Genomic DNA, 20,844 nt, shown 5'->3' with positions numbered 1-20,844 from the left:
ATTATTTCGGGACTTTGTGAAGATCTCAAATTACTGATGTGGGTATTTTTCCCCATTTTTGGTGGTCTGTGTGCTGAATAGCTCAGAAGATGAAAAACTTCTTTGGGTAGTTCATCAGTTAGATCTCGGAAGTCATGAGGTAGATGTTGTTGTGTTTTGTTTTTACAGAACGACAACAGTGTAGAAATGATGCCTCTATCTGTAATATTTACTGTGTGGAAGAACATGAATGCAGACTGGAGTGAGTGCTGCAAGTAAGCACCATTGACTTCACAAGTCACATGGAAAACTAAGAACCATACTCTTTTCAGACCATGATGTGATGCACTTGGCTCTTTCCCCATCTTCCTGTCACACGCATGCCCCTGTAGACCACTCAGCCCGGCTCCCTAAGCTGTGTTACAGTGCTTAAACAGATTTGATAGTTAGAGCTTCAGCAAGAGATAGGGCAGCAGTACCTGAAGTTCTTGTAGGGCTGAATGAAGTCTCTCATTGCTTCATCTTGCAACAACTCATGTGGCTGTGGACAAGAACAGCGGTTCAGCAGTTTGCTGTATGCAACATGCAGGCGTCCGAGTGGAAACTCCAGCAGAGGAAGGGAAATGACTGCTGCCTTACAAGGTCCTGTTAGGCCATTTTTCAGAAGAGTTTCCAAAGCATCCTGCCCATTTCCATTTTGACACGTTAGCTGTCATGTTATTTCCTGTGTATGAACACCTTCAAAACTGAGGATGGCTAGAATAGAGATCGGATGGGAAAACATTCTCTGTTACTCCATTTGAAAATATGTCATACTAGTAACTTCCAGATGTGGGCTTTGTGGTACTACAGTGGTACTTGCTGGAGGAAACCACAGTAGGTCTGCAGCCTGGCAGATGTGTTGGGGAAGGAGAACTGGCTCATCAGGTCAAGGGCTAGGTAACGTGCAGTACCCACTCATGGCAGTCCGTGGAGCAGCAGCCACATTTTGGCTGATGCAATACAATGCACATCCTACTGTTGCTTTCTTGGAGTGTTTTCATAGCATGTTTATTAGAACTGCCGTGCTCCTCCCTCATGCCAACAAAAACTCTGGAGGAGCAATCTAATTGAAAGCTTTATCTAGAAAATCTGGGCCCCTCTGTATTTCCTCTGAGGAGAACAGGCTGCAACTTTCAAACATGCTGAGACAATCAAAAACTCACAAAAACCTGTCTTCCACAGTTCACTGTGGAAGTCTTTTCTTTTTGTAATCTACTAATTAAGAAACAGTAGCAATTGGTGTATGGCTTTTTCTGTAGACTGCAGTCTATATGGTTTAAAGCATCCGTAGGGACTTGTCATTTTTCTCCTCAATTGTTGGAATTTACAGACCTGCTGGATAAGGTTTAGCTTACTGCACTCAAAGATCAGGACAATGATTGTGTTATCTTAGCCTCGAGAAAAACCTTTCCACTCCAAAAACAAAATTTGTATACCATGGCTTGGACAGCATGCTTAACAGGAGTCAGAGGGGGCATTGGCATTTGAGATTTTTTTTCTTGAAGCTTAATTGAAGGAAGCATGACAAGCTATCCTTCCTACTAGTGTAATCAGGATACTATTTCAAAAGAAATCTGAGGCTGAGACACCTTTCTTAGATTTCAAAAGCCTTTTGAAATTTATACAGAGGTTTCTGAAACAGAAGTTTTACCCAAGTCTGTTAAAACCGTATCATCTCAAAATATCATGTTCTCTTGCAGCTCAATTATTTTGCACAATAGTGTGCCCAGCCAGTACTGAATTACTGTGAGGAGATGTGAACTCTGGAATTTGGGGTGATTAGGGAATCTGGTTCTAGCTAGTGTATGTGAGAAAAGAACTGAAAGTTTATTTTCTGCTTTATTACTGCCTTGGATTTCATTTCCCATCCTTTTCCCAGGTTACTCGGAAATGAAAAGGTAGGAGGGGTGAGTGAACAGCTCTTGAAGCATAATCATTTGATTTTGCTGCTGTGGCCCATAAACCTCAGAAAGGAGAAAGCAGTTTGTGTACATATGGATGTGGGCGAAGCAAAGCAGTCAGAATAATCACAGCCTTGTTTGTTTGCGCTTTACTGGATGTTGAACTATGCACTGCTGGAGTCGTAAGAGGTTCAAAAAAATGAAAGAAAACCCAGGAGGGAGGAGGATGAGAGAGTCCTGCGTGATTCTGGAGTAGCAAATGTAGCTGAATTTCTTGCAGCAAACATTGTGGCACTCGTTCCTGCCTGATCCCCGAGTATAACAGCATATCTGGGTTTCTTAAATAAAGCTTTGTAAATACTGCTCTCTGGGGCAAGTCTCCTTATTCCATCTCTTCTGAAACAGGAATTTCTAACTTATGCCACTATTGTGGGCATATATGTTTTTCTCTTACTTTCAGCATGTGATTATAGAGGAAGAGAGGGAAAGTTATTGGGGCACCTGTGTTTTTGAAGTTTAAGATGTGTCTGTGGCTTGTTTACCATCTCATGTAATTGTGGTATTTGGTTACACAGATTTGTGGGGGAGAGAGAGAAGCAGCACAATATGATGCATGCACAATCCCTGAGCTAATGAAAAACTGTGTTTTGTAGGTCTTTATTCTCACGCTAACCTGCTGGGACATCTCCTTTATCAAACTATGCCTGCTACAGAGGGTGTTAATATGCCAAATAAAAGACAAGCACTGTAGAACAAGAGCTTTGAAACCTTATGTGTACTGATTCATTGGTTGGTTTGCCCTTTATTGTGGTCCACGTATAGCTTTGGGCTATCAGAATGACTAGTTATCAACTTGCCTAATTTACTAATCTACTGTGGGAAGAAAAGAGCTGTTTTCAGTGATGAGAAGGCGATTGGTTGTTGGACCAACACTTCTTCTGTTTTCTCAACTCCAGTCTCCAAATCAAATAGTGTTGTAAATGTAAACTTTTTTTAGCAGCCCGGCTGATGCCTTCTGAATGCAGTATGGGGTAATCTGAGAAGCACATATGGAAAGCCATTAGCTTTTAATTGCAAGATGGGTGTGTTGAGACTCAGTAGGAAACAGTAGTAGTAAACAGTAAGGTATGCTGAACTGTGTGAGATTGTGTGGCTATAATTAAAGAGCTTCTCCTACATGAGCTACTCTTCATAGACCAGTTGTGAACCTCTGCATTGCAATCAAGTGTAGACATACTGCATCGCAGGCATATTGTGAATTTTATCACGTTTTATTTTACGGTATCCTGAAGAGATGTTTGCTTCTTGCTTGAGCTGCACCTGTGAAATCTCAGGTTTTTGAATGTGTACCTCAGGATAGATGACTTGTTTCTGACTGCATGTGCACTGCATTTCCACAAGTATGGAAGCCAAAGTAAATGTAAAGGGAGTAAGCAGTAATTACTGGTTCATACTGCTGCTGCTCCTGCTGAAGTTTTAGATGTTTTTCAAATCTACTGACCCATACATTCTTTTTGGAATGTCTTATTCTTCTCTTACCCTTTTGTCCAAACTCGTATTTGTCTGTCTTGTGATTGAGTATTCATCTTGCGTACTTGCTCAGAATTCTTTCAAACCCAGTTACAAAAACAGATAAAGTAGACAGTGTGAGAGGAAGAAGGGGGTGTGCTGTGTTTTCCTTGCGGCTTTGTGGTGGTCAGTTCAGTGTAGACTGTTGCAGTCAGAAACACACCTAGAGGAGCAGATTGGACTGACCGGCAGTGAGTTGTCTGATGGCTGTGCAAATTCCAAGCATACTGAAGAAAGCAAGAAGGATGGTGGTCTCCAAAATAGAAAGCTCCTGAGAGCTTGAAAGATTCTAGACTAATGCATATTTACCTTCAATCTTCTTCCTTTCTGCTTTGTGTTACTGATTTAGTCTATCTTTTCCCCAGGGAAGTAGTACGTGGTCTGGAAAATGATTGTATTCCAAAGAGGTTCAATAAAAGGAGGTTCTTTTGTCTTATTTAATTGCTCTCTAAATGAGAAAACTTAGCTTTAGTGGAAGGGATTTCACATTTATGTTATTGACACTGAGGAAACTGAATGAGTAGTAGTATGGGTATGACTAGATTTTCTTTGGTTGCTGTTAGGCAAATATAACTTTTCTTTCCTAGGCTTGGGGGCAATTTGTTGTGTTTTCCATTGATTTGATTGTTTTAAATGTTGATAATTTATTTGCTATAGCTGCAAGAGTTGTTGGCAGAGAATTTTTCTTTGATACAATACTGAGGAAACAAATGGCTCCTAAGGGTTCCTGGCTTTCTATTTTTTAAATTTTATTCCCAGAAATTCTACGTGCTAAGCATTCTGCTTCAGAGGTAAACAGTGGAGTTTGTATCCTGAGAGATGCAATGTTACTGTTTTCCTGTTCCGGAGATTTACTGTTTACTTCTGACATAAAAAAGTATTGCTGCCAGACGAGCTCTGTGTCTTACCTGTTTACAGTCTTTGCTAGACTTTGTCAATTTGCTCTGATAGCACATGGGTCATTAGTATTTATTGCTTTATGCATGGGAGTCGATGTTTGTGAAGTATCAACTTTTTTATGCCGTTACGAGATTTCTTGATGCAGCAAGAGACCCAGGACTCCCCTTCCCATTACCTGTCAGGGAATTGCAGACCTCATAATGACTGGCGCTCAACTCTGTCAGCGAGGAGCGAAGCTGTTGGTGTTTTCACGTGTTTTTTGAGGCTACTGTGTCAGTTTTGAATTTCTAATTCTTCTAAGTTGTTTCTGCTGTAGAGCTCTTGTCTGGATGAGCAAGGAAGATCCCGTTGCGGAGTGAGTGCAAGCACAGAAGAAATATGGCTGTATCTGTCTTAGCAACTTCTAATCTTGTGTCTGACAGATATAGATCTATCTGATTAGATTGCTGTTGTGTGGTACTTGATCGATTTGAATGGGTTTGGATATGCTGGAACCACAAGGATATGAACCAGTCATATGTCATCTGAAAAAAATTGAGAGAAATTATCAACAGTTTAAAATAGCTTAAAATACACAAACGTAATCTTTGTTCTGAATATACACAATGCTATGCTAGGATTAATTCCTAGAAAAATAGTGGACTTTTTGAAATCTGTATGCTTTTCCTAAAAACTATGTTTTCTGTACAGCTTTAATCAGATTTTTTTTAAGGCTGGGAATTAATTTCATACCCAAATGAAAAGTAAGAACTGTTCAAGGCAGTCCTTTGCTCAGTGATTAACAAAGTGATTAGTGAGCTGTGACTTGAATCTGGTTTTTCAGGTTGTCTTTTTGAGGATAATTTCTTGAATACTGATGTGATTCCAGAACCACACTGGTTGAGAAGACACAAGGCAGAGCACTGGCACTGCATTATTTGCTTATACTTTTACTCAGTTGCTTAAGTGACTATTGGGCTTTTGGGATAGGTTTTGCATTCTTGTGGGACTTCCCAGTGTCACTTCTCAGAGGAGTTATTGGGTGCTGATAGGAGCCCTTTCCACAAAGGTCAGTATCTGGGGTGTTTTGAAGAGGCACGTGAGGTTCCTTCCTTACTCATGTCTCAGTAAACATGAACGTTTGAGGATGTGCATGAAGCAGGACTGCCGTGCCTAGCTGAGGTCTGCAGCATCTCAGTGTAGGAGGAGTAGCGGGGTCTGCTGGGCATGAGAGGGTTTCCCTGGCACTCCCCATGGCCCCGGTGCCTGCGCCTTCTCCCAGTGGGGTGGGAAATGGAGGCTGTTAGCTCAGTGCCCTCTAGACAATGTGAGCAGCAGGGCCTTAGGAAGGCTTCTTGAAACGTGCTATTATAGGCCGCTTTGTGATGAAAAGAGGTCTTACAAATATCTTCAAATTTAAGCGGCGGCATTGTGGGATTTTTCTTTGTGTGCGGGTGTGTGTTTGTCAGCCAAATCATTTGTTCAAAGTTAATCTCAATTACAGAGTATATTGTTCATAATCCCCCACGGTCCCAAAACAATAGCAAAGTGGATGTCTACTTGAATGTATATTTACATACTTAAATGTAAAATATGCTGGTGCGTATATATAATTTCACGTTCAAAGTGGTGATCCGTTTTGAAGAGATGGATATTTCCTGCGGGATTCTGCCTTGTAAGCAGTACCGTCCTCCATCCCAACAATCCCGGAGGCCTGAGCCAGGTGACAACAGCTCTGACCTCTCAGGCAGCCCTCCAGTACAGCCTTGTGCTGGGATCTGTGCTGCTACAAAGCTGAGGGCCAGCGGGCCGTGGTCCTTAGCTTATTTGAGACCACGGGTGCTGTGCGTCTTTGCTTGTAGACCTTGGCTTTCCTTCTGCTCTTTGAGCAAAAAGAGACTGATAGGCAATAGCCTGGAAGTTGAAGTAATTCCCAGGGTGTACACACTATGTAGAAGCCCCCAGACCGTAGCAATCTGTCAGTGAATTTAGCAACGTAGGACTTACTTAATGAGGTCCTGGATGTCTGCTGGATCTATTGTACACTTCTCTGTTTTGCTGACCTCACAGAAGGTTCTCATCATTTTTCAGCTGTAGGTATCAAGCAGGGGATTCCTTTAGTAAAGTCTCATTTATGTTTTATGACTGCTGGGACACTCTTGAGCAAAACCAGCAGCTGCACAAGGTGTTCACAGTGTACACTTTTGCTTCACAGTGAGTGTTCTTTTCCTGTTGCACTGTGTAAAATCATGGTGTTGTTAGCAAGTTACTGTCGTCTCCTTTTTGCCGTTTATTGAATCTACGCCTATTTCTTGGGTAGGTTACTGTATTGTATTACTGCGTGGAAGTTTCTGTGTTTTCCTTGTCCTTTGCTTGTCAGCAACTTTGGGTTTCGTGACTCTGTGCAGTTAACTTCCTTCTACTCCTTACTGGCTGCACTGCCAGTAAGTAAATTGGTGTGCTGTTGTGAGTGGCTCTCTTGTCAGGCTGATAAGATCACACCACCAGGAAAGCATAACATTATAATCCTGTGCACAATGTGATCCTGTTCATTTTAGCTCTTGTACTTGTCAGAAAGACAAGAATAAAGATTGTGTATGGGTGAAAAGTGAAGCTAGAAGTGAAGATAGTGGAAAATAAAACATTTAGCTGAACAAGAGAAATCCTGTGCTGGGACATTCTCATTTCTAATCAAAGTATTGCCTAGAAATGAACTTGGAAAGCTGATTGGGGTGTCCTGAATAATACAGAACATAACACTGACTGAGAATACAGAATGTTGATAAGGATTCATGACAGAGTGGGGGAAAAAATACGTCCTCTATTTTTCCTTAGATTTGGTATCACATTTGAAAATACAGTCATAACAACAGGCAGAAGTACTAAGATTATTCTGCAAGAAATAGGTCTGTATAGCAAGGTTTCTGGTAATTCCAGACTTGCTATATTTTACTCAAAAAAATGAGTGCTTTCCAGATAGGACCTGAAAAGAGGCAAAATTTAAGACATGCCTTAGGGTAAGGGGACTTCAGCCCCTTAAAAGAATCCCTGCAATTACCTAACCTGCCAACTTTCCAACAAGATAAATGGAGGCACTGTAGCTTGAAGGTGCCTTGGTTTGAATGAGTTGCAATAAGTAAGGTCTCTCTGTTCTTACAGGAATCATAGATCTGATAGTACTTATAAAAGAAGAATAGAGTTGGTGCCCTGCTGACTAAATTGTCCTCTAGAGGAGTATTAGTTACAGAGCTTCTTTGTTAACTAGGCTGTATGCTTAAACCACTGTGAATTTCTCTTATTAGCAGGATTTTTAATAGCTTTACATACGGATATACTAAGTAAATGCAGGTATATCCATATAATTTATGCATATGATGTGTACACGTACAGTATTTTCTATAATAAATTAAATATAATAAAAATATAACAATAAATAAATTAATAAAAGTTTGTGAAGTAGAAATTGCACGATTTCATTACTGTTGTGCTACACTAAAGAAAAACACAAGCATTAGAATACTGATATTAGGAGAACGATAAGCCAACTTCTGCTCTTTCAGTCTGGGAGCTTCCCATAAGGTCTTTCTTCCTCTTCACTTTAATTTCCCAATTAGCTCTCGTGGATAACAGAGGTGTTTCTAAAGCTTTTTTATGCTAGAAATTTCCCAGTTGCTCACCTACTGATACTTTTACCTTGAAAGATGAAGTAAGTCCATGAAGTGCATGTTTGTAAAGAGTACACAGTAATGGTTTGCAAACCACCCTGGACAGAATGGCTGATAATGCTCATTTACCCCATGGCAACACAAAGTAAATGTTGTATAGTATAGCCCAGGTGCCTAAATGGACAGCAGACCTTTCATACAGTCCTGGGAGCAACCTTATTATCAGCTGTCACAGTTGATGTGATCAATACCGTTGCTATGATAACCTCCTCGGCAGAGGATCTGGATGGATGGCCGTGTCGATGTTCTCTCCCCAGCCTCAAAAGGACATCCTGCTGCACGCATGCGTGCAGCACAATAGGGCCTGTGCTCATTGCAGGAGGGTGGCACAGCCCCGTGCTGGCGTCCCGTGAGCTTCCTTCTTTCTTTTCTGCTTTTATGAATGAGTTGCATCAGGTTTGCGAGGAAATCCCTTGAAGGCATGCACTTGAGGAAATGCCTGGGACATGTCAGTCACTCCACCCCCACGGGAGATTAGCAAAATGAGAAGTCATAATGTGACCTGATGGAAAAATGAACTTAGTTCTTGTCCCTACGTTCTTGCACACACACGCTCAGCATGTCAGGGAGGTGCTGGGGGGGAACTGTCAAGTTGTGCCTTGATCCCTGAACGACCGATAATTTTCATCACGGACGCTGCTAACTGCTTCATGGTTTTTTTTCGTTTTGGTTTGTTTGTTTTTCATGCACTTTGTGGCTTACCGAAGCAAATGAAAGCTTTAGTCCAAACACCACTTAAAAAACTTAGCTATTCTAAATGCAAAGCTGTGTGTTTTCTGTATCTTTTGTCAGCTGGGTGCCCATCTACTTTTTTACACAGAATTCATATTCATTTTGAATAGGCCCTTTTCTGCTGCATTCGGGTTTTGGAGTTTGATTATATGCTTTTCAGCAGCATTTGTTTTATCAGCACTTCCTGCAGCATTCGTTACACATTACGACAGCAGAGATTTGATTCCATTTAAGAGTACCATATGATGTATGGAAAAGCAGTAATTGCTTACCTGTTTGTCAGTTGCATTCTACTGTGAACACTTCCAGCGTTACTCTACGTAGTATCAAGCAGTGTTATTTCTTGTTTACATTTTCTACAGCAAACAGTTTCAAAAAAGAAACAATGAAAATAGTTTATTGCCAGCACCACATCACAATTAAATTTCCATTTATGGGGACTTGGAACTGTTCTCTGGTGAACGCTGAGTTCACACATAAATTAAGTTTGAAAACTTCAATCTTTGTTTTCCATACGCCTAATGAAATGCAAATACAATTTTGTCCTTGTCAGAAAAAGGAAAATTAACCTGTAGTGAGAGTTGTGCCTGGAGTATTGTGTTCAATGCACGTTTGGGAGTAGGAGCTGTGAGGTGTCCTGTAGAGAGCTAAGCTGGGCAAGTTGTATTATGTACACCTTTATGTATGAGGAGGAATAACACATAACATTCTAGGTGGCTTTTTATGAATGTTACTGGTGCCTGAAGTGCTAATCCTACTATTTCAGTGCCTTGGAAGACTGACTGTCTGTTAGGGGAGGCTAGCTGTGAGCCTCTTGTGATGGAGATCAGGCAGCATTCTTACTCTGAATACATCACTTTGAATTTTGTCCAAGTTCTGTAATTTCTAAAAATAACTTTATTTTTGTTATGAAAATTAGACAGCAGTTAGTCCTTGCTTCTTGAGCTCTTTGCCCAAGCAGAGCCCAGCTGTCTTTGTGTTCCTCAGATGCCTGGCCCCTTGTCTCCAGAGGAACTGCTGGCATGAGTCAGACAAATGAAATCACTGTCAACTAGAGTAGCATGCTCTGTGTCATCCCAATTATTTGAAGCCCCAAAGGTCAATTCATGACTTGTTTTATATGTGAAATAGCTCTCTGCCTTAATTCACTAATAGAAATAGCAGTATGCTCCTTGGCTTGTGTCTTGCCAAATACTGACAGAAGCACAGCTACCTGCGATCTTCTCGTCATGCTTAGGAATTAATGTTTTTTTCCTGAAAGTTAGAGGGCGCATCACAACATTCCTATTTTTTCACATCTGATTTTACAGTGATTTAAAACCAAACTACTCCCACAGATCCAAAGATAGATATAACTAGCTTTATGAGATATGCCCAGCAACTTGTAGTTAGAATTTGGAAGTGCGTTGACCAGTGAAGGAGATTCCTCATTGAAAACATTGAAAATTGCAGCATTTTTAAAGTGAAATGGAGCAGCTGTTTTGAGGTATACTCAGATGAAATTGAAGAGAAACTGTGAACTGGATGCTGGTCAAACTGGTGTTCGATGGAAATAAAGAAGCAGCCTTCCTTACTCTCAGGTGGCCAATGGGTTCTGGATTGCTGGTGAGGGCAGGGCGTTGTTGTTTTCCCTCTGCTGGAAGGTGAAGGAGCTGAATGCGAATTATTATGAGGGCTGTGTATTTTACACTTTTCTTCTGTCATTTTGATGATGGTTTAAAGAGTGAAGTATATAAGCTGTGATTCTAACGGGAACAATCCCAAACATGAAATACTGTGTTGAAGTGAAATTGATAACTCATTTTTATTAGCTTTCATATGCTCAGGTAGAATTTGTGGGATTAATTCTGAAAGCTTAATCCAGATGGAAAAGGTTAAATTCAATGCTGAGGGAATTTGATACCAATTCATTTGTTACTGTTGCTGATTCTTTTTCTCAGAAGAATTAGAGATTAAGTGGAGAATTGTGCATACTATCCTAATTTACTGACATCGTTTAACTACATGAACCAGCATTAAAGAAAACCTCTTAGTTAGCTACCATAGTAAGTAAACAAGGAGATGTGGTCACCGTGCCAGTTTTTATGTCTTGTGGCTCGTGTATTAGTTCTTGCAACTAATGCACCTTTTCCTTTTTCTTCAGGATTTGTCTGGATCCATTGACGATTTGCCGACTGGAACTGAAGCAACGCTGAGCTCAGCTGTTAGCGCATCAGGCTCTACAAGCAGCCAAGGGGAGCAGAGCAACCCTGCACAGTCTCCATTCTCCCCTCATGCTTCACCACATCTCTCTGGCATCCCCGGGGGCCCATCGCCTTCCCCTGTAGGCTCTCCTGTTGGAAGCAACCAGTCTAGGTCTGGTCCCATTTCTCCAGCAAGTATTCCAGGTAAGCTTGTTGCAACAAATGCAATTAATAGATTTATAATTGTCTATTAAAATTACTTCTAGATTGATAATTCTTAATTCTAGGAGAATTCTGCATTTTTAGTGTCTTCTTCTCTTAAGAAATGCATAAATAAAGCAGGGATAATTTCAGCTTCCAAGTCCTCAGAGCTCTCAAAATTCTGAACTTTACTCCACGAGTATATTTCTTAAATGTCTTTTTCATGGCCCAGTTCAGGCAACTAATGCTATTTTTATGTGTTTGGTTCATGATCATCTATCTATCACATATTTACAGGATCCCTTTTCTATTTTTACGTTGTGTTTTTGTTGTCTTTGTCTCTTGGAGTTCTGTGGTGACTTGTGACCCTTAGTTTGAGGCATACTTTTTTCAACTTCGTCTTTTAAAAATGGAGTTCAGGAAATGAATGTGATTTTTTTTATGAGATCTTATTTAATACTTGCAAAGATCAACACATTACTAGGAATCCAGACCCAATAGTATTTTAAACAACAGTATTACGTTTGCCACTCGCACTTCTTTGGCAGTGTTGGTACAATATCATCCATGTATATTCAGAAATTTGTGAAAACCTTCCAACGTACTCAGAAGAAAAAGGAAAAAAAAAAAATTGGTATTTTACATGAGTTTGTTCTCTTTTAGACGCTCAATTCTTTTATTGTTTTCTGATATTTTGAATGCTAGAGAAACTCGAAGTAGTTGGACAGTAGTGGCATTGCTCTGAGGTGACATCAGTTGCTGACAAAAGCACAACAAATCAGCGTGAAGCTCAGTTGAAAGAAAGAGAAATTGCAACTTTTTATCGTTAGATGTGTTGTGGACCAAATGCAAGTTAAGATGCAGTGAGCAGTATGTTTTTTGGTATTCCATATAAAGGTTAAACCGGGGAAATGTACATGCATATCTGTACACAGAGGTCGAACTAGATAAGCAAAGGTGAGTAAGCTCAGTGCACTCATGCTGGTTGTATCTGAAATGAGTGTGTCAAGCCCTGATGCAGCATGTATGCCCCATAGTCATTTCTTCTTCCCTCCAGCCTCTCTAGCTGGCAGCATGTGCTCAGGTGGGGCAGGAACAGCAGGAAAAGTGACAAGACAGAAGCCTCTGTATTACAGGCAGGATGATGACCTTGTATTTGCTGTGCATCTCAAACTGCGCAGTGTAGAAACCCTTCCCTGTTATTGAGTGAAGTCAAAGAGTCCACCCAGCTGGAAAGGTAGCTGTTCCCACAGTCTAAGCCAATCCTTGCACTTTGCAATCAGGACCCAATTCGGTGGCTTAATGGGAAATCTTGACTTCCTTCCTGTATTGTCTTAGGTTGTAAACTGAGGTTGTGATTTCTTGGAAAGCTCTCAGCTTGGTTCAGTTTTGACTATCTCTAAACAGTCAGATTTGGACAAACAAATTGATTGATATTTTAGCTGCCTGGTTGCTGAGTAGAGGAGGAGTGTTGTGAAGGTGAAAATAGTTTTATTGTAGCCATGACAGAAAAGGGTGTGAGCAGGTTGATTTGTAGGAAGAAGTAATAACTTTTATCAAATTAATTTCTTTGGGGTAAAAAGAGGTGTGGGCTGAAAGGTCAGAACCAAAGTCACTTCTCTTCAGCTGAGCCCAAACTTTTGTTTCTGTTGCTGACCTAATGAAAAGTGTTAGCTCTTCATAGAAAATGTGTCAGTTCGAATGCAAATTTTCTAGTCTGTTGTGGTAACACGAAAGACATATTAGGAAGTCTTTTTATGAATGGCAATAAATCAGAATTGCCTGCCACTGATTTCCCTGGTTTGGGCAAGCTTCTTATCTACCTGTTTTGATAAAGGTGAGCTCTCAGTTATGAACTAGTGCACTGCCATCTTCTGAGGAAAACCGGGCAGCTTCATTAGCTCTGCTGCTGCTGTTGCGTTTCTCAAGCTACAAAATGGAATGAGTAAAACTGCTATTTAAAACCCGGTGACTAGTGGGACACTGTTGGATGCTCGGGTTTCCAGGCCATGTGAACTCCACTGTGCTCATCATTTCTCCCCATTCACCTGCTTTCCCACCGTTGTGCTTAATTACTAGGATTTTATAGGCTTCTTCATCTGCTGTAGTCACAGGACACTGGCAAAAAGTAATGGAGCTTGTTTGCATTTCTCCGGGCTGCTTGCAGTGTTCAGGTTGTGGCTGTTTTTTGCACATATACTGAGTAGTCTGGCGTCTCTCCTTTAACAATTTTGTTCCACTCCTATTTTCCTCTTTCTTCTCACCCTACCCTTGTTTGTTCTGACCTCATTCCTCTCCTATTACCTCCTGCAATGTTGTGCCACAGCTTCTCCATGTGACATAGATTGGCTCTTTCAATCATTCTCTCTCCAGCAAGTCATTGTAAAATGAGCAGCTGTTGTGTTGCTGATAGCTACGGCTAGGGAAAGCCAAAATGTTGCAGGGGGTTCTTGGTGGGAAGGCCTTTAAAATAAAGGTGTTGCTTTCCCAGGGTTCACTGGAAGAGAAGCATCCTTTTCCTCATGCCTCCTTCATTGCAACAAAATTGACGACTAATTTAACATCAAAAGGGCAGGAAAACAGACAACCCCCTATTAAACCTCCCAAATGGCTGATTCAGTTCCATTGCCTGTTTAAGCTGCTTCCTCACCCCACTGCAAGTCTGCCTTGCCGTATTGCTTTCTGTCACACGTTGTGAATTTCATGGGAATGGACTGGTGCTGGCAACACTGACATTGGCACATCCCTAGCTCAGTGGGCATTTCCTTTCTGTACTCTGAAATACTGAACGGATATTTTGTGCAGTAAGTGGCACACGTATACAGCCTTTGTCTCCATTTATATAACTAGAATAGATCAGGGAAATTAATCTCTAAGAGTAGAAAAAGCAACTTCGGCATGTTTTGTTTTGAGAGGGATTTATCTCAAAAGGGTTAACACTTCTCTTTCTGACACACTTTTGTTACAGGACTGAAATCTTACTCTTTTACAATTTTTAATGATGTAAAATGATATTCTGATGTCCTAATAAGTGATTCACTATTCTACTTTGCCAGAATTCCTGATCTCTTTATTTTGTAGCCATCTTCATAATTAGGGTTCATGTTCTTCCAGAAGATGAGATGCGATGCCCTGCACTGCTTTAGGTCTTTAGCCGTGCCTGATTCAATCCTAAACCATTAGTGGAAGCTGACACAGCACATCATCAAAATGCACTGCTGTTGCCAGAAGACCTAGTGGATGTTAATTTCACTTTTTTTTTTTTTTTTTTTAAGCTTCCTGCCCAACCATTCCGGTTTACCAACAAAGCAAAAATGTAAATACACTAAACTCCACTTTCTCCCCCTCCCACATCTCCAGTTTTGATCTCGGTGGCCAAAGGCTTTTGTCAGCTCTTTCTCCCTTGTGGTGTAAGCAGCAAAAATTTTTAATATTAAGAGTTGTGTTGAAGATTGCTGATAAGCCAGGGTTCGCTTAACATGTGATGGATGAGCAGATTTTGTGTGAGTTAATAGATTATATTATTTTAAAACCCCTGCAGTAATTTGTATTTGTATAGAAAATAAGAGTATGTTATACTAATAATTAACAGCAAATGCTGCCTTCAGAAATTATGGTGTACAAGTATCTTTTTACGTACATCAGTATTTTTTACATACACTTTCAATGTATTTTAGGTTACCCTCTGAACGAACAAGCTTATTTTCACTCTGTAAAGCATAAGCTGCACTGCAGTTTTTACTGTTACAATTATATCAATGTCTTCTTTTATAAAGGAGTCTTCTTTTTCATAAAGGAGTTAGTATATTCAGGAAGAAATCCATGTGTGGATACTCTTACCTAGGAATGCCGTTGTCAGTCTTCTCGATTTATTATATGACCAGTAGTCAGCACCCCCCTCTGATTAAAATTACCCCAGACACTTAATGCTTGTAATTATATGAGGCAGTGGGTGTGTTCCATTCTGTGATCAGCTCTGCTCTCTTCAGACCGGGGATCTTTCCTTCCTAAAGTGGTCAGAATTACAATAGCACTAGAGGAAAAAATGGAGGAGGAAGAGGGAAATGGGGGTGCTCAGAAAGTGCTGTAATAAGAATTCTTCCCCTAGTGTACATGTAAGTCAGTGTGTGGGCTGACTAATGGTGTAAACAGTGACAGAAAAAAAAAAAAAAAAAAAAAAGAATAGTGGTTAGTCTATCATAGTCTTAAAGTTATTACTAGAATCTGAGTAGGGCAGTGGTTTATTTTGTGCTATATAAAAGGAGAAATCATAGATTTGTACTGTTTGCAGAAGTGGCTGCAGCAAGACAAGCTGATGACACTGGTTGTGCTTTAAACAAGAATTGGGAAAAAATTTTCTTGGCATGGAGCTATTCCACATGCTTGCTCTGTTGACCTCCACTACTGGTATATTATAGAGCATGGACTCTTCTCAAACATTGAGGGAGAGAAGAGTACCATACAAAAGTGAATTTATAATGCTGTATTCTTTGCTGAAGTTTTACAGATACCTCCCCATAATTGCAAAACAAGAAAGAGGATTATATCCTTTTGAAATGGACGTGGTCCCCCTGTCTGGAAAGATTATTTTAACACATACATCAATATTTTCCCCCTCGGCTTCTCCGGAGGCAAAAACCTTGCAACAAGCTGTTGCAAGGAAGATGCATGCTGTTCATTGGCATCCACACCAGAAAAAATACAAAACACAAAATGCCATTGACGTAGCTGTGTTCTTAATCACTGCTACTGCACAAAATATCTATTCAGCAGTTTTGCAATTCTAAAATGCTTACAAATGAAATACATGAATGTTTCATGTAACGATCTCTTAAACTTCTTTCTTTGAAAGTTTGAACATTTCTAATTTTTCTTTTTTTAAGAGGAAGTAAAATAGGTAAATTGCAGATCCTCTTTCTGGAGGAAATTTTGACTCTGGGATATGAAGCAGCTGATCTATGTTTTCTATTACAATTCAGCCTGGGTCACCACTGATTAATAATCTGTTGTCCCAAGGCATCATGAAAAAGGCAGACAGTCTCAGTTGAATTTCCTGAGAAGAACCCGTGCTCCAGAAGGTGCTGTGAGAGCTGCTCTTCTGCTCCAGCCTGGCCAGAGAGATCAGGGAGGGCGGGGGGCCTCTCTGCAGAGGTGTTCTTCCCAGAACAGGTGCAGGAAATGAAATGAGACACAGACATGCTGTTCAAGTTCCTCCTGTTGTATTTTCTTTACGACAGAGGGTTTTGTATTCCAGAACCACCAGCCTGCTGTTTTTCATCATCTCGGAGTTAAGCTTCAGGTAAAAAAGCAACAAAAAGATCGCCAAACTCAGTGTGCCCTGGGTGGTGGTTTTTAGGGATAGTTTTTATTTTTCAGTTTGCGATGTTTTCATTTGCTTAATACCTGATCTACCAGCTTTTGTATTTCATAGTCAGACATTTCAGTGATTTCCGTGTTGGGTTGTAATTGCTGTCCAAGAGAGTGATGAAGAACCAAAGCCCAATCGACAGATCATCCTGCAGGCTCACAGAGCACAGCATCCAGCACCCTACAAACCCTTCATATGAATATGACCCAGAGGGACGCACATCCGGTGGCTGTGCTTTGTCCCTTGCACTGTTTGTCTCCTTTTGCCCCTGCTGGAGCTGTTTCCATCACCCTGGCCATATGCCCTGGCAGCATGCACGGGGCAGGCCACCTCCTGCAGCCCCACTTGCCCTGCGCTTATGCACATTCACCTGGAGAAAGGAGGCTGTTGAAATCCAATTAAAATCTTTGCATAATTATGCATGTGCTCTGGTTCACACATTAAAATTCAACCATACTTAGCAGAGCTGACAGGATTTAACAGGTTTATTTAGTTTTAGCTTTAGATGTGTGCTTTAAGGCCGTCATTGTTTTATTGTTGTTTACATTTTAATGTACCTTTTTTTCTTATTATTTTCTACTTAGATTTTTTGCAAGAAATTTAAGATAACGTGTATTTGTTTCTTGAAGTATGACTTTTTTCTTTTTCTGTGGTTGTTATTTGGCCATACATAGTACTACTTTTCCTGCAAATAGTTGCAAATAGTGCATTCAGTACTATCATAAGTGAACAAGTTGTCTTTCACTCCCTTACCCATTGCGATATTAGGCAGTGATGAATGAATGGGAAAAGCCTCTCACATGCTGTTCACATTCACAGGTAGTTGTTATGCCCAGGCAAAATGCGGCATAAATGCAGCCTGCCCCATGGTGAGGTGGGTTTTTAGAGCTTTTGGTGTTGGTGGGGACTGTGTATCTCTGCCCTCAGGCATATGAATAGCAACCTTTGTACCTTAGAGTCAGGGTCAGAACTGCCTGGACAGGAACATGGCACAGCTCTCCTTAGAGAAGGAACCTCAGCAACTGCAAAGGCAGCTTGAGTTACATTCAGCTACAAAAGAGACATTTAACTTCAAGAAGAGAACATTTCCAATACTTCCAGGTAATATTTTTAAAAGATTAATGAAAAGCAAGGCATTCTCTTTAGGGACAGAGTTTATGCAGGTTGAGCTATGGAGAGCTTCAAACAGCTCTGTAACAGCTCCATTCTGCAGGTGGATACAAAACTCGAGATGCCAAATGGGCCTTCATAAAGTAAGCAGAGAACATCAGTGGTCCACGACTGCTAACGTTCCTGTTTGTTCCCTGTCTCCAGATAGCAGTGGACTCAAATTATTGTGATGTGTTGATTGATTACAGCCGTTAAGTTTCTTAGTAATCAGTTTCATCACTTATTCTCAATTCACACTTGCACCTTTGATTTCTCTTCCACAACAGGGTGATGTGGGTTGTCGTTGACTAATGAAGAACAGAATTGGTTTCGGCATGAGACAAACGGAATGCCGACACCAATCCCAAAATGCATTAATCTTTAATAATCCACATCTGCATGTTTATAAATGATAGAACCAGGGGTTGCTAATGCTGATCGTCCTCCTTCCAAACAGAAAGTGACACAGCAGCGGTGGCTGTGGGCTGGGTGCTCAGCTGCCAGCCACCCGCCTGACCTTCAGAACCACAGGGAAGTTGTGAGCTGTTGAAATGCATGAGGAGTCGCTTCCACACTGGTATGCAGAGCTCCTTGCTGCTGGGCGGGCCAAAGTGTGGCAGAATGGATCTTGTCTGTGGGGAGAGCAGCCCCAGCATTGGTGGAGGCAGGTTGCCTCCAGGTGCCTTCAGCCTTTGTGCTTGCACGTCGCCATTTTCTTCCTCAAGAGCAGCACTGGCTGTGCTGTGTGCATTTTAATTCAGAACGAAGTGCGGATCAGCTGAAAGGAGTTTGATCCTTTTGAGGATAGCATTAATGAGAGCACATGCATTTTACTACTAAAATGCCTATTAATCACAGGTGATGGCGTAGTACAAGAGGTAGCAGGCAGGCCGAGCAAAATAGCTCTTTGCCACATACAGCTCTGCTCCACTTTCCACCTACCTGCCTGAACTTGAGAGGCTGGGGAGCAGGGAGGAGTGAAACGCACCAGATCCAACACCACCAGATGATTAATATTGATCTTGAACAACTCTTACACGGAGCAGGGTCAAGGAAAAAGAAATACAGATAAGAAACAGCACTTTCATTTCCTATTTACCTTTTCTTTGGTATCTTGCATGATTTTACAGTAGAAATACTATAAATGAAAAGTTGAGAAACAGTTTTGTTAAAATTTGGCAATGCTGAAATGAGGACTGAAGGTTTCTATCTGATGGCAGATACTGGAAGTGTATTTCTGCTACATTTCTCATGCTTCTCAGGCTCCACAAGAAGCAGACAACATGAGGAATGGTTTGGAGAAAAATTCTATTTGTAGTTACGACTGCAGTGCAGAGAATGAACACTGATAATGGAAAATTATTTCTTTGGGAACTTGGATTTATTTCCTAAATTGAATTATTATGTTTTTAATTTCAGGTGCGTGACAAGATAGGTTTCATTTCTGGAAGAAATGAGCAAAATATAGTGAGGAAATGTACCCAGTCCTTTGTTGAGAGCTTTGGGTTTTTTAGTACTTGTATCAATAACAATTTAACATTCTGGTTAATTGACATTTTATAAAAAAATTGGGAATGTTTTCTCTCTAGCTGAAGCATATGCTTTTTGTACTAACAAACATGTAATGTCACGTCCCGAGTAATTACGAATGACTAAATCTAAGCAGTCGTTCAGTCTAAATGCAAGCTATGCTATCATTTTTGTGAAAGGCTTAAAGGGACAGCGTAAAAAATACAGTATGTTTACAGGATTGGGATCATTCACTGAAGAACATAAGCATTTTTTCTTGATGTTTTACACAAATTTCAGAGAACAGGACCCCAGAAAAAGTCTGGGGTCTACAGAAATGGGAGAGAATGCACTGAGCGAGTTGCTGCCTTGGCCCCTGCGGTCCCTCCTGGCCCAATTTGCTCCGTGCTCTGGAGGGAGGTGGTGGCACAAAGTGCAAAACATGTGGGGGGGTGGTTGAATGAGACTTGGGGAAAAAAATGAAGTCGGAGGCTGAGCTTTGAAGAGGTTTCTCTAGTGAGGAGCAGCGAGTGAGTGGGGAAGAAAGGAGCGAGCGCCTCATCTAATCTTTCTCATGGGGACCCAGGTGGACAAATTGGCAACCCTGTTCACAACCCTCCCCCTCTCTCCTTTGTACCGTAAGAACTGCTAATCGGATCCATGCTGCTGCAACTGTGGTTAGTTATTAGCAGAATAAAAGCAGATTTCTTCAAAAGAACGGGTTGGGGAAAACGGCTATACAAAATTGCAAGGTTGTTAGAATCTTAAATGCACAGCGGTCGATTTTTTCCTATTCTGAATTATACGCTGAATACAGTCTTTCATCTGTCACTGTGCCCGTTTCTTCAGAAGGCAGCCAAACATTAAGCTTCTCAAACAAAAAAAGTGTTTGAAAGAGGAAAAATATTGGGGAGGTGGAAGAATAGGGAAACGAGGAGGAGAATTCAGGTTTTGTTTTTATTAATTTGGCCTAGTGAGAGAAATAGGAGTTTGCTGCTTCTATTCAGCTGCTGCGCCCCAGCCTCCATCAGCCACCATTTCTGAATGCGGGGATTAGGGAAGACTTAACTGGTTGCTATCCTGGGCTGTGTGGTTCTGGATTGGCCTCCAGCAGAAACACCGTGTGCTGCGAGCTCTCCTGAGCTTAATGGAAATAACGCATCAAATGAATGTGGAGTTAGGCAGAGAGGTGAGAGCCGAAAGAATTTGATCCCCCGAAATGAAACTTCTCATAACTGTAAAGTGAAATTAAAGGGCGAGGGTGGGTGTTATTGAGGATGGAGAAGCCGTGATCCCTGGCTTTAAGCTGACTTATGCCTTCACTTATAAAAATAAATGTGGTGTCCTTAATTCTGTGGGGCTCCAGTGCCTTCCCGGTTTGCAGCAGGATTTTGAAATTTGTTGGAGAGGATCCTTTTTGTTGGGCAGACAGGTGCTCTCTGTGGACTTTGAAAATCCGCTTGTGTTTGGATGAATCGCGCTCTTTTGAAAATTTCCATTGACAGCCAACTTTGGGCTTCTTGCCAAAATCTCAGGGAAGGAGAATCTGTGATGCGGGAGCGCGATGCTCCGGTCCAAACGCTGAGGTGGCTCCTGGATGGGACACG

The 20,844-nt window shown here is 41.1% G+C and overlaps 1 protein-coding gene across 3 annotated transcripts in view; it reads left to right on the top strand.

Annotated features, from left to right (window-relative positions):
• Positions 1-20,844, top strand: part of ARID1B (AT-rich interaction domain 1B) — a 316,305-nt gene that overhangs the window by 206,318 nt on the left and 89,143 nt on the right. For all 3 annotated transcript variants that reach the window (XM_042895357.1, XM_042895359.1, XM_042895358.1), the window contains one exon: positions 10,971-11,214. In XM_042895357.1, coding sequence (XP_042751291.1) covers positions 10,971-11,214 — 244 coding nt within the window. The remainder of the gene's footprint in view (positions 1-10,970; positions 11,215-20,844) is intronic.

Source organism: Lagopus leucura, unplaced genomic scaffold (assembly GCF_019238085.1).
Source record: "Lagopus leucura isolate 7727_CA_CO unplaced genomic scaffold, USGS_WTPT01 Super-Scaffold_73, whole genome shotgun sequence".
Classification (NCBI taxonomy): Eukaryota; Metazoa; Chordata; class Aves; order Galliformes; family Phasianidae; genus Lagopus; species Lagopus leucura.
Note: the sequence above shows the minus strand (reverse complement) of the source record. Positions and strands in the feature narration are given on the sequence as shown.